The sequence below is a fragment of the Terrapene carolina genome, unplaced genomic scaffold (assembly GCF_002925995.2).
Source record: "Terrapene carolina triunguis isolate 2854851 unplaced genomic scaffold, T_m_triunguis-2.0 Scaffold247, whole genome shotgun sequence".
Classification (NCBI taxonomy): Eukaryota; Metazoa; Chordata; order Testudines; family Emydidae; genus Terrapene; species Terrapene triunguis.
Window position 1 is genome coordinate 2,287,403 of NW_020664598.1, and position 14,492 is coordinate 2,301,894.

Sequence of the window (14,492 nt, forward strand, 5' to 3'; positions counted from 1 at the left end):
AAAAAAGCTAGAGCCGGCCCTGCACTGGCCCTTCAAAAAATTACGCTGTCCCCCTTGCCCCAATTCTGCCAATACACTTCAAAACTGTGTACTTCAGCATTCCTTTCTATTCTGGTCCTGGGACACCCCCCACCATTGCACTGCCAAAACACCTCAACCCTGATCTGCAGTATCTTTGTTCCTTAATCTTGAGGTCCCACAGGGTCTGCTTAAGCAGCTCAATTCCCCTCTCTCCCACTCTGCTAATGCACTTAACCCAATTTGCAATACCCTCTGCTATTCCAGATCTGGAACCCTTTACAAGAACCTTTTGATACCTCCCAATCCTACCATTCAGCAGCCCCTGGAATGCTAGATCTGGCTTTCCCACACAATTCCTGCCAGCAACACCTACTGCTTTTCCGATACATTGCCTGCCTCCCCCATGCTGCTGTCCAATTCCTAGTGCGTAATATTAATTCTGAACTCTGTGCTTTTGGGGCACATGCCCTTTGCAAGGTTGGTACATGGTGAAGTTCCCAGCTGCTGTTGCACTTCCACTACTGACATTCCCAGCTTTGCCCGTGGGATTCTTACTATAGCGTCTCTGTCCTTTCCCATTCACACCGAGCTTGGCACTGCCTGGCTCCATCCGGCCCTGGCGTCGGTCCTGCAGGCTGTTGTAGAGGCTAAGTGTGCGACGCTTGGCTTTGCGCACGATGTGGCAGACGTACTGGAAGATCTCCTCGTAGCAGTCTCCTGGTTCGGTGTAGCTGGCTACGGTGCTGGAGGACAAGTACCGCGCTCGCTGTTCCTGCATCAGCTGGTGCTCCCGCTGCTTGGTCTCAGAGAACTGAGTGGCTATGACCACCAGGCACAGGTTGATCATGAAGAAAGAGCCCACCTACAACCGATGAAGGAAGAGGAAAAAAGTGAGAGAGGGAGGGAGAGAAAAAGCATGGCGCAAAGAGAAGAAAGTAGGGAAAAGAAAGGGGAAGGGGAAAATAAAACAGGACAAAGAGAGAAGGAAAAAGTAGAGATAGGTGAGATTCTGCACAAGAAGGTGGGACTTCAGTCCTCAAAGGAAACCTTGCCTGGCTCACCTTGTTTCTGAGGACAACTCCCTTGATGTGATTTTCACCATGTGGCCCAGTGGCTTGCGCACTGGGCTGGGAGTCAGGAGATTTGGGCTCTATGCTTGACTCTGCCACTGATTTGCTGTGTGACATTGGGCAAGTCACTTAAAGATGACCTGCAAAGGCTTTTATAAAAATTGGACTTTTGCTCTACGCTTTCTTCTTTTTGATGTATAAAAGAAGTGTTTTGGTTTCTTTTCCCTTCTTGGTTTTTACTTTAGGAAAATTGGGAACGTCATCCCTGCTCTTCCCTACTACTTCTGGAGGACTTGTTGGCGGTCTCAGAGCATATTTGATCCTAACTCTCCCACCTTAATTGAAAGGATGGGGATGCTGGATCTTTAACAAAGATGGCTCTTCTCCAAAATGTTAACTAGGCACTGAAGTCAAATAGATATTTACAAAAACAAATAAAAAACGAAGAGCGTTAAACAGTCTGACCAAAAATCCCTTCCTTGCTCAACTTTCACTCTCTTGGCTCTTGTGATGTCCTACTTTCATTAGTCCCCGAATCATGAGAGTCTTCCAGTCTAGACAGGCTCTCAATTGCTCATGTAAAAACAAGCAGAACCCTTCATTTTTTAAATAAAATGTTTCAGGCCTTTATTATCCATTCTACAAAAGCCAAAAAAGGCAAACACCCTATTTTATTCATTTGCAGATCTCCTTTAATCTAGCTATGCCTCAATTTTCCCATCCCTAAAATGGAGACAATAATGCTGAATGCTTGGAGATGTATGGATAAAAACCACTATATCAGTTTTAAGTATCTCCATTGTGGGATCAATCTGAATCTCCATAATGGGATCAATACTTTACTGCAGGGATGGGGATAGAAATTCAACAGGAATGCAAATCCGGTCCACACTAGGACTTTCAACCACTCATTTTGAACAGTGTTCCAACATGGTTGGGATCTGCTCTCCAAAGTGTTGTGAACTGTGATATGTCAGTGCTAAAAAGAGGGATTGTTTTAGAACTCTGACTGGATTTTTGTGCTCATCTGGAATGGACCCTGGATGCGACCTGTGGAGAAGACTGAGCTAGATTCCTACAGAGAGACCCCGGACTCTGGGTGCAGGCACCTGGGAAGAAGGGAAGAACCTGAACTGGATTGCTGTGCCCCTGGAGTGGACTCTGGCTGCAGCCCTCTGGGGAGGAGGAGAAAAACCTGAACTGGATTCCCATGCTCCACTGGAAGGGCTTCTGAAGGTACCACCAGCGTTGTGTTCCCATCACATTCCTTTTTAGATTTAGGACCACTAGCAGAACTACTAGTCCTTCCTTCCCAGGGTGGAATCTCTGATGCAGCTCAGGAATACAACAGAGCTGTATCCAATACCTTCCTATTCATCCTGTTTGGCAGCTCCTCTCCTGGGTCATTAAAAGCATAATCCTCCAAAAGGGAGGGAAGAGCGCAGGTAGGTGAAGGAGAGAACCTCTACTCCAACTCCACTATCTACCTGAGTCAGAAAAGGAAACAGTGGGGATTGTTTAGGAACAGTGTTCAAGCATAACTTCCTCTACTTGAATAGATAATATCCCCCCCTTCACTACCCATACCTAGTCTCACACACACACACACCCACTCACTCTCTCTCTCTCTCACTCACTCACACACACACAGGTGGCTAGAGGTTCCATCATGAGATTCAATCCAGTGGCTTTTACTATTTCAAAGGGGAGACGTCTCTGCTGACATATAAATAAGCCTTTGAAAAACGAAGCCATTCCTGGCCAGATCAGCATTAGGACAATATATGCAGTTTCAAAATAAAATGCTTCTCCCTGCCCTCTCAATGCCCTTCAAAGCAGTTCTAAATCCATTCCCCTTCATCCACAGAGCCCTCCCCCACTTCAGCCCATCTGCCCTTCAGATTTTTTATGTGGCCTAGAAAGGAGGGGAGAAAAAAAGGAAACTGCTGTTTGCTTCAGATCCCTTTCCCCCAGAGGCTTCTGGGTAGTTCATACTCTCATCTTGTTTTCATTGATGAGTGATTGGGAGTCCAAATCTCCTTCAGACATGCCCTCCCCACCACACATACACTTTCCCATTTACATTGTCTCCCTCCCCTCATATGGGATGAACCAGAGCATGGCGTTTGGGAAGAGTTGTTGTTTTTTTTAATAGGCATTTCTATGGTGCCCTTCACTGTGCACAAACTGAGTGGGGGGGAAGGAGGAAGGAAGATTTATCCCCATTTTTACAGATGGAGAAACTGAGGCACAGAAAAGTGAAGCGATTTGTCCAAAGTCACAAAGTATGACTGCGTCAGAGTCATGAATAGAACTCGGATCTCCTGTATCCTAATCCTGTGCCACAAAGCAGTCCTTCCTCCAGGCAGGGCCGGCTCCAGGGTTTTGGCCGCCCCAAGCAGCCAAACAAACAAACGAAAAAAGAAGCCGCGATTGCGATCTGCGGCGGCAATTCGGCGGAAGGTCCTTCGCTCCGAGCAGGAGTGAGGGACCGTCGCCGAATTGCCGCCGAACAGCTGGACGTGCCGCCCCTCTCCGAAGTGGCCGCCCCAAGCACCTGCTTGGTAAGCTGGTGCCTGGAGCCGGCCCTGCCTCCAGGAGCTCATCTAAAATCAAGAGGAAGGGGGAGGAGGAGGAGGACTGGATATAGCTACTGGATGACCAGCTCATGAACCACTCTGCTGAAGTCATTAAATATGATCGCATGTGTTTGTTTTATTCTTAGGACAACAGGAAAGTCCACGGACACACAGGAGAAGAGTCAAAGGGTGCGTTGGGTTCAACTCTGATTTCTCAACTAGTAGCTTCAGGCATCAAGAACCTGCGGTCTTTTTCTGTTAAGTGCCTAATTCACCACATATATATTGCCCACGAGGCCTTTGGCAAGGAGGCTGATAGTTATTATTTACTGAGTGTCAATGGTGCATTTCACAGAGTGGTCTGTCTCCTTTAAGGGCAGTGGGGGCTGGGAGGGGAGAGAGTCAGTCAACCCTGTTCCAAGGCATGGCCCCTTTAAGAACAGGAAGTCCTGAGAAGGATCACCAGATCAAGCTGGGAATGACTCCTGGTGCCTGAGCCACATGGCCACTTGCTGAGTATTAAAGAGAAGTGCACTTAGCTCTGTCCCAAGTGAGAGCCATGTGTGATTTATGGGGGAGGAAGCAGAGAAGGTTCTTCTGGTGGAACTAGGATGAGGGTGGGTTGGGGAAGCCTGCCTGGATTATAGCATAGCCCCAAGACGGGGTTGTGGAGACTCTTTCCCAACAGAAGGAATTTGAGCCCAGGGACCAGGGCTAGAAAAGACCTAGAGGGAGGTCTCCCCAAAGAGATACATGGCCTGGAGTAGCACCGGTAGAGCTTCCCTGCTCAGAGGGAGCTGGGGAGTGGAGAGAGAGCTGGGGCCTGAAGACCCAAGGAAGGAAGGGCTGGAGCGTGGAAGGGCCAGAGGATTTTTTTGTGAGGTCTTAATAAATTAGACCCCAAGAAGGGGAATGTTATTAAAACTTCTGAGTGCATGTGAATGGATTGGAGACCCAAGAGGGGGCACTGAGATGGTGTGATGGCAGTGCCATACCGTGGGGTGGGGTGTGCTGAGACTACTCCCTTGCTACAGGGTACTCTACACAAGCAGGGATGATGACATGGGATCAAGTCCATCCCTGGCTTAATTCCACTGAAGGCAATGGAATTACCCCAGAAATGAATTTGGCCTTGATCTTTGTGCTGAACAGCACTAACCAGTGGTTCATCAGAGGCCATGCCTGCCAAAAAAAAAGTAACATGAGTGGGGTGTGCATAGAAAAAAAATCAATGGTATTCAGCTGCACAGTCTCAGGCTGAGTGTTTAATTGAGGGTTTCAGATGACTGTAAAAATGCAGAGACAAAGTTCAAATCACTGCGAGTTAATCTTAAATTGGCAAGACACCTCCCACCTCCTCTTCCAGAGATAGAACGTTCACCTGTAACATCCAGGTGGTTTGGGAGCATCTGAATTTACTCAGAGGGAACCAGCCCCCACCTTTAAATTCTGCCTTTAGAAAGACACGCACAACTCCTGCTCACCTCAGTGGGAATTGCAGATGTGGACACAAGGCTAAATTCTATCCTTAGTTACACTCTACAAACATGGTTAAATCAATGGTGCTATTCAGGTGAAAATGGGGCCAAAATGTCTGTTCCAATGGGGAAATGAATGAATTGCGAGGAAAAGAAAATTGTTTCAAACTCATAGAAAACACAGAAGGTTCGGTTTGCCCCTTTGGGAGCTGTTTCTTGGACAAACTGCTTCAGACACAACATCTCTTGTTGGGGGTGACAGGGGAATTCTACCAAAGGGTGCCAGGGTGGAGACTTCAGCAGACCACTTTCCATTTTGGGGGTGGGGTGGGGAGAGGCTGTCCCACCATTTTAAAGGATCCTGCCTCTAGATTTTTAAAAGTCTATTGGATTTGAAGAGGGTGATAGACCTGCACCCATCCTTTGGTTTCTCCTTCCTCCAACCATAAACAAAGTCCCTCAAAGAAAAAATACCTCCCTGCATCCATGCTTTCCCCTAGCCCATGCTTCAGCCCATCAGTACACAATGCAATGGGAATGGGGACAGCTTTCGGTTGTCTTCTTGCTGAAGATAGGCTTTCCCTCTGCGACGTTGCACTCCATATGTTTATGGAAATATGCTTATGAGTATAAATATAATGTAACTGGAATATGCTTTATGGAAAGGGTCTCTTGTAAGGTATCATTATAAAACGTATACTCTACTGAGTGTGTTCATCCTATTTGTGTGAATTTATCATTCTTGTATCTAAAACTAGAAATATGAAGTATTACTCTGAGGTGCTATTGTAATTATACAAAGTGTGAGCCATTAATGGTGGCTTGGAATCTTGATGGCTCCCATTAACTAGGACAATTGATTGTAAATGGCTTTGTTTACTTGTAAGCCTTCCTGTATACCTCTGTGTGCCAGCCAATGGGTAATGAAGTCTCACAGGCAGGGCCGGCTCCAGGCACCAGCCCACCAAGCATGTGCTTGGGGCGGCACCTGGAGGGGGGCGGTGCGGCGCTCCGGCCCGAGAGCGGGGCCGCGACTGGGCTCGCCGCCCTCCCCGCGGAGCTCCAGCTGCTGGGGAGAGCGGCGCCCTGGCCGGGCTCACCGCCCTCCCCCCGGCGCTCCGGCCACCAGCGGAGCCACGGCCGGGCTCGCCGCCCTCCCCTGCCGCGCTCCCCGCCGGGGGCAGGGGAGGTGGCGGGAGGCTTTTTTGCCTGGGGCGGCAAAAAAGCCAGAGCCGGCCCTGCTCACAGGACATGCGAACATGTCACATGATACTGGAATTCATCTTAAACCTGTTCCTTTTCCATTTAGAAGGAAGGGTGGGAACCCAGAGAGAGAGAGAGAGAGACCGGATTCCCGCCTTGTGCCAAAGATATAAAAGGGGGTGGAACAGAACAAAGGGGGCTGCCAGTCACGAGAAATCCCCTAGTTACCACCTGAGCTGGGACTAACAAGGACAGTACCGGGGAAAGGATTGGGCCCAGACTAGGAAGGAGTCTAGTCTGTGAAAGAAGCTTATTGGAACATCTCTGAGGGTGAGATTTACCTGTATTCAGTTTCTTAATGTATTAGGCTTAGACTTGCATGTTTTGTTTTATTTTGCTTGGTAACTTACTTTGTTCTGTCTGTTATTACTTGGAACCACTTAAATCCTACTTTTTATACTTAATAATATCACTTTTGTTTATTAATTAACCCAGAGTAAGTGATTAATACCTGTGGGAGCAAACGGCTGTGCATATCTCTCTATCAGTGTTACAGAAGGCGGACAATTTATGAGTTTACCCTGTATAAGCTTTATACAGAGTAAAACGGATTTATTTGGGGTTTGGATCCCATTGGGAGCTGGGTGTCTGGGTGCTGGAGATAGGAAACCTGCTGAGCAGTTTTGGTTAAAGCCTGCAACTTTGGGGGCGTGGTTCAGACCCTGGGTCTGTGTTGCAGCAGAGTAGCATGTCTGGCTCAACAAGGCAGGGTTCTGGAATCCCAAACTGGTAGGGAAAACAGGCTCAGAGGTAGTTTCAGCACTTCAGGTGACAGTCTCAAGGGGGTCTCTATGACCAAACCTGTCACACCCTCTCCTTTTCCATTTCTCTTTTCCCTCACTGGGGATTCTGTTCCTACACTAGTGGGTGTGTAATGGGGTCAACAGGCCAGAAAACAAAGGAATGTTTAGAAAAAGAACACAATGGAGATTCCCCTTAGCCCAAGCCTGGCACCCCACCAAGTGGAAACACTTTATTCTGAATGAGATGATGAGCTAAGAAGGTGTATGTGGAGAATTCCACTGGGGATGGGCTCCAAGAACATTCCTGAGATCCTATTTCCCTACATGAGTGGGTAGCAGGGGGGTACACAAGCGCAACTGAATGGTGCAAAATAGGCCCTTAGCTAGGTCTGTCTCATCTCCACTCCACATCCATTTGGGGTATATCTATACTTTCAACCGGCCTGTGAGCTTTGATTGAGCAAGTGTAACACCGACAGACTCTGGTCGTCGGCGGGCGGGATCGAACCTGGGACCTCTGGACCTTGGTGCATGAACCTCTATCACATGAGCTAAAAGCCCACTGGCTGTTAGCTAAGGCTGTAGAGCAGGGGTTCCCAAACTTGGTTCATGGCTTGTTCAGGGTAAGCCCCTGGCGGGCTGCAAGACGCTTTGTTGACCTGAACGTCCGCAGGTACAGCTGCTCGCAGCTCCCAGTGGCTGCGTTTCACCGTTCCCGGCCCATGGGAGCTGCGAGCAGCCGAACCTGCAGACGCTCAGGTAAACAAAGCGTCTTGGGGCCCACCAGGGGCTTACCCTGAACAAGCCAAGAACCAAGTTTGGGAACCCCTGCTGTAGAGCAAACTCATTAATCTCTCTAAGTGGTCTTGGTGCCACTAGATGGGTCAGAACACCACACCCAAGGAGGTGTGTGGGTTACACAAGCACACTAAAAACAGAAGTGTAATTGCCGCAGTGTGTTGGGATGGGCTAACTGCCTGAGCACGACCCCACCCAAGACCCTACGTCCTGACTTCTGGTGGCTAGCCCACCATGCCGCTCGTGCTCCTGCAGCTACACTGCTATTTTTAGCATTGTAGGGCAATCACAGCTAGCACGCCTACATCTATTTTAGCTGAAAATTACACCTCAAGCTCGAAAGGTAGATGTACCCTGAGATTTCGAAGCTACAGGCTAAGGTCCTTACAAGGGAAGTGATCAAGGAGTGAAATGGAGCCTTCCCCAGATACATCTTATATATTCCACAACCCATTTTAGGGCTTCCCCTCTGTTCCTGGGTCTGGTTCCTGTGTAGCCAGACTCCACGATAATTTTTGAAAACAATCCCTTTTGGGAGGAAGAGGAGGAGGAGGAGAAGGGAGGATGTTCATGTCTGCAGGTCCCAAGGGACAAAAGAAGCAATGGCACCCAGCTTTCCATGCATCCTCTCACTTAGGCTCACAGTGCTCCTGCTCATTTCAGACCCAAGCAGAGAGAAGGATCATAGGCACTTCCTGAGCAATAAAGGGAAAGAGGAGAAAGAAAGGGATCTCAGCTCAAAGAGACAGACAGAAACAAAGTTTAGCTACGGTGAAGCGACACTTTCGGCTGTCAGCCACAATGAAGCTCTTCAATCAGGCTTTGTCTAGCTTTGTTTAAAAATATTCCCTTCTTTTCCCTTTCCATTAGCCCTTATTGCTTCTCTTTTTGTCTCCTCTGTATTCTCCACGTGGACAGTAACTTGGAAACCAAGAGATACCCAGAATCGAGATACCATGGTGATGATTGTGTCATAAATGACTTGACAGGCAGAATTTCTGCACCCAAAAGAGATTAAGTCCAGCGAGCTTGTTAGTGGTTTGTTAATAGTTCTTGCGCACGTCTTTAAAACAAAACCACACAAAAACCTATGAAGCTTCCAAACTATACACTTAACTAATATAAACAACCTTATTTTCCTATTCCTGTCACACTTCTCTTCCTCCTTCCCCTCCATCCCTTGTGCACTACACCAATTTGTTATGTTCTGCCTCTAGTTACACTGTAAGATCTTTGAGACAGAGACTTTTTTTATTTTAGGTGATTATGTCACTCAGCACTTGATTGTGACAGGGTCCTTTGGGTGCTACTGTAAGAGAAATAAATTAATAATAGGAGGAACTACTAGAGACTGCCAAATGTGTAAAGAGGATCTACAGTGAAAGAGGTGGAAATGGATTTCTGTGCACTTGGAATGGAATCTAGATGCAGCACCACCAGGCAGAAGAAGCTGATCTGGATTATAGATTCCCTTGGAATGGACTGGGGGTGCAGATACCTAAGAAGAGGAGAAAATCCTGAATTGGATTTCTGTGCCTCCTGGAATAAATTCTGGGTGCATCCTTCTGGAAGGAAGAGAAAAACCTGACTTGCATTTATATGCTTTGGCATAGACTCTGGAAGCAGCCGCCAGGAAGACGAGAACCTGACCTAGATTCCTCAGCTCCCTGGACTAGATTGGTTACAACTCTTCGCCATCCAATACCTTTTGTTTACAGAATATATGCCCTTTCTCAGATCCTTGGCTTGAAAAGCTGGAACACTCTCAGTCATAAAATAGGATTCTACTAGGGTGAGAGGCCACACTGTACTTACGATTATCAGCAAGATAAAGTAGATAAAGTTGTAGAACGAATGAGCATCCATCACATAATACATGATCTCCACCCACCCTTCCAGTGTGATCACCTGCAAAGAGAAGAGAGAGCAAGAGAGACAACCAGGATGTGGGACTCCTGGATTCATTCAACAGCTGGGATATTCATTTCTACACATGGCACAGGCTGACGCTGGTGAGCAGAGCAGGAGATTCAAACCTCAACAAAGGTGAGAAAATGAATCCATTCCAAGAAGGCCAAATTTCCAGGCCAGAATATCAGTGGGATTCTCCTAGGTGAAGGGACATGCTAACAGAGCCTGAAAGAGTAGGTCTATATACACATGAGATGCGACTGCAGCCCGAGTAGACATACCCAAACTAGTTAAGTACTGGAGCAGTGAAACTGTGGCCGCATGGGCTTCGGTGCAGGCTGTACTAACTCACCCAGAACCCTGGGTAACTACTTGCAGAGCTAGACTTTGTTGACAGATGTGCACAGCTCCAGGATCCGAACTAGCTAGATTAACGATAGTTCAGGTATGTCTGCTCGAGCTGTAATCCCACCCCGTGACTGCAGTCTAGACATAATCTGGAACTGCACTAGTCACCAATTTATATTCATTCAAATGGTTTGTTTCCCTGGAACAAAAAGAAAGAAAACCTGAACTGGATTTCTGTGCCCTCTGGCTTGAATTCTGGGTACAGGCTCTGGAATGGGGAGGAGAAGAAACAGGCCTGGATTTCAGTTCCCACCTGGAGTGGGTTCTTAGAACCTAGGTCTGGCTTACAAATTCAGCCTCCTTTTCAATCCGTAGGGAGAAACACAACAAGACTTGGAATGTGGAGCCTAACTCATTTCAATTAGGGGCTGAAAAAGCATGGGGGCAAGAGAAGAATCTGGTCACAAACCTGGATTGAGGATAGGAAGCCAGCCTTATCTTACCTGAAATATAACGATCCAGGCATAGCCGATATTGTCAAAGTTGATGGCACCCTTATGTGGGTTGGCATTGCCTGTGCGGCACACGTTGTAGTACTGGTTCCAGTTGACGCACACATCACTGACATTGAACTCCTGCCGGATGGAGTTGTAGTAATAATAGTCATCCTTGTCCAGGCAGCACTCATGGCCCCTCTCCTTCAGCGGGGGGATCTCATGACACCCCATGATGCCATTGTCTCCTGACAGGGAGCAGATGAAGGGCATCTCATCGTCCTCCTCGGGTTGATAGTAGCGGGGGAGAATGATGTCGCCTTGTCTAGGAAGAGGAAAAACGTGCTAATGAAGTTACTGTGACAAACATGCACCTTAGTGACATTTGCGGAACTGGGAACTCCCACTTTGGTGCATGAAATCTGCATACAAGGGGGCTTCAGATTTATTTTGGTGAGGGGCTGAATAGAGACATGGGAAGTTTCTTGAGTTGGTCCCTGGTTTTGCAGAGCCCTGATCAGGGTCAAACTGCACAGTCCCAAGACAAACCCCACCACCAGCAGATTTGGGGGATGGGAAGGAGATTTTACAGTTGCCAAAGGAAAGTTTTAATTTTCTCGGGAACGAGGGGGGAAACTTGTGCAGTCAGCTCTCCCACCCAGCTGGCACCAAAGCCTACAACTGATGCAATGTAAAGCAAATGAACAGGGTACATGGTGATGTGCCTGTGAGTATGACCATCAATTTGATTACATTTGGCAGTAAACTTTCTATAATAAAGTACAAAGCCCCAGTTAATGCATAGTTAAAGTTGCACAATTAAGCTCTCAAGAGTCAGTAAATGAAGAAGTTAAAACTGAATGACCAACCTTAACTCTGATCCCTTGTGTGTATATATTTCAGAGAACTTTTTAATTTCAAGATCACATGATATTTCTGCAGTAACACAATCTGTTCTACAACCTTCAAAATACACGTGTATCTGAAATAATCTGTGCTCACCTAATTTAAGACTAGACAATAATGAGCAAATGAAAGGGAGAAGCATTAGGATTTTGCATTCAACCTTAACTCGTGCGTTTCCAGTCTTCCCAGAGCTACAATACACAACCTGAATGTTGCATTAATATAGATTTTTTTGCATTAAATATTGTGGTGGATGGAAACGTGTCCAAAAAAAAAAAAAAAGAAAGAAAAGCTCCTAATTCTACAACTAATAGACACTAATCTATAAAGGCATAGCAGTGCATATTAATTTCATTAGTAAACTGAGACTCTGTCGACTTAGCCAGCAATAGTCAGCCAAAGATTAACTAGTATCTGATGGCTGTGCAGGCTGTGGGTCTGATTCACCTCACAGTGACAGTCGCTCTGCACAGGTGTAATTCCATTGTCTCATCGGCGTTACTCCTGATTTAGACTGGTGCACATGAGAGAAGAACAAAGTCCTGCTTATGCATTTTCCCTTATAAATGCACAGTGTAAGACAGCTTTAAGCAGCTTCCACCCCCTGGTTAGCCCTCCAGTCCCATTGCTGCCCCCTAAATTGTGTTTTTGCAATATTTTTTTCAGTCTAAGATGATCTAAGGACTTAAAATTGTTTAAACGTTTAAATTGATCCAACACTTCAGATCTTTAAGCAGTTTAAACTGATCTAAGGCCTTAGATTTGTTTAAGGGGCTAAGACACTTTAAAGCCTTAGATCAGTTTAAGCTGCAAAGAAGACAATAAGCGTCTGGAGGGATCATGGCAGTCTGGCACTGGCGCTCTGCCATGCAAGATGACTGGAGTGGTGATCACCCACAGAAGTTTTCATGGTTCAGTGTATTACTGAAGGAAGTGAACGGCGCTGTACATGCTCTGTCTGACCATAGATAATAATACTAATTATGCCTATTTCTTATATGGCACTTTCCATCAGTAGATCTCAAAGCGCTTCACAATCTCTCTCCCCCCGCCCCCCCATGTATTTATCCTCACCATATCCCTGTGAGGTAAGGACGTTCTATTATCCACATTTTACAGAGGGGGAACTGAGGACAGAGAGAGACTAAGTAACTTGCCCAAGGCCATACAGGAAGTCCATGGCAGAGCTGGGTCTCTCATGTTCTAAGCCAGTGCCCTACCCACTGGACCATCCTTCCCTTCTTTGGGTAGAGCACCTTGATCACTCTTAAGCATGTGCCGTGGAGCACAGAGATCCTGTCTGACATTCCACATATGCCTAGAGTTTTGTGTGCCAGCTTGAAGAGCCCATTATCAAATACTTGTTCCCTGTGTAGGTACCTACAGACTGTTGTGGAAGCAGAGAACTTACTCCATCCTGAACTTACTCTTTGTTAAGCTAAATACATTAAGCTCCTTGGGTCTACCACTATAAGGCCTGTCTTCTAATCCTTTAACTATTCTCGTAAATATTCCTGGCAACTGGAATGATCGCTTGAGGCTGTGGGCAGCCAGACGTAATTAGGGCTGGACTAGTCCCCAGCTCGCCCAAGAGTCTGGCGGCTGCGAAGAAGGTTTGCAGGCCTCTTTGCCCTCCTTCCCATTCTGATTTGTGCAGAAGGCAGCTCAGTATCAAGGTCGTGGCATCCTGCATCCCTTTTGCACAGGTGGAAGTGACTCTGCAAGGTGCAAGGCAATGGAAGACTGGGCCTCTTGACTGTAGAGATGAGATTCTTTTCATTGGGACAGTTCGAGCTGATTTAGTGAACTCAAGGGGGATGGGAGAGGTAGCAGTGGAATCCCAGAAATGAAGATTGCTCTGGCTGATGCAGAAGAGGAATGCTGCTGTAGCCCACTATGCTGACAGGTCCCTTCCACAGGCAGAGGTAGCTTTCAGAAGGTGTGTGCCTGTAAGGAAACAGGAACCTTTCTGGCTGGGGGAAAGGGTGGAAACGGGGAAGCGTTCGATTTGTTAGCACCCTTGGCACAGCCTCTGGAAATCTTCAGTGACAGAGAGAAGGGAGAAGGAAGTAAAGAGTAGGGTGGGGAAGGAAGGAATCCACACAGACAGGACAAGGGGGTAGCTATCTCCCATGCACTCACATTGTGAAGTTCTCCTCCATGAAACAGCGGTTCCTGAGCAGACCAGCCCACAGCTGTACTCCGATGATGCCAAAGATGAAGAAGACAAAGAAGCAGAGAAGCAGAACATTCCCCAGCATGGGCAGGGTGTCCAGGAGCAAATTCACCAGGATCCGCATGCCTGCAGGTGGGGAAGAGGCAGAGGAGGAGGAGGAGAGATTGAGATGGAGGGAGAGAAAGGGAGAAGCAGAGAGAAGAGTAAAAGAGGGAAATGGGAAAAAAAGACAGAGAGAAAAATTTTAATGAAAATAAAACAGGCAGATTGGAAATTAATTATTTTCCAAATCAGGCTGGATCACTCAGGTATGATCACTACTTCCACCCCCACACCCCATCCCACTCCCAAATGACAGGCAGGGGACAAAGCTATTTCTGTTCAACATCCTCTTTACCCCGGGCTTCACGTTATAGCCCCAGGAAGGAAGGATGATGATAAGCTTGTGATGGGGTTGCTTGCGATAGCAGAGGACTCGACTCTGTGACCCAGGAGGTCCCTGCCAGTCCTATCTTCCTAAGAGGTTTTTGGCACAATCATCATTTGATATAATATTCCATCTTCTTCCTTTCCCACAGAAGGGCGATGAGTTGAAAACACCGCCCTGAAATCCATGCAGATCAACCACCCCAGCCTCAGCTGGCAGGGACTAACAGTCATAAATGCTTTCCAGCTGCCCGGTGACCCATGAGAAATGAGCCCGAG

The 14,492-nt window shown here is 47.2% G+C and overlaps 1 protein-coding gene across 1 annotated transcript in view; it reads right to left on the reverse strand.

Annotated features, from left to right (window-relative positions):
• Positions 1-14,492, reverse strand: part of CACNA1I (calcium voltage-gated channel subunit alpha1 I) — a 232,379-nt gene that overhangs the window by 56,897 nt on the left and 160,990 nt on the right. Inside the window, exons 5-8 of the mRNA XM_026657487.1 lie at positions 13,754-13,913; positions 10,715-11,030; positions 9,768-9,860; positions 577-883 (exon numbers count right to left, since the gene is read on the reverse strand). Of these exons, the coding sequence (XP_026513272.1) occupies positions 577-883; positions 9,768-9,860; positions 10,715-11,030; positions 13,754-13,913 (876 nt within the window). The remainder of the gene's footprint in view (positions 1-576; positions 884-9,767; positions 9,861-10,714; positions 11,031-13,753; positions 13,914-14,492) is intronic.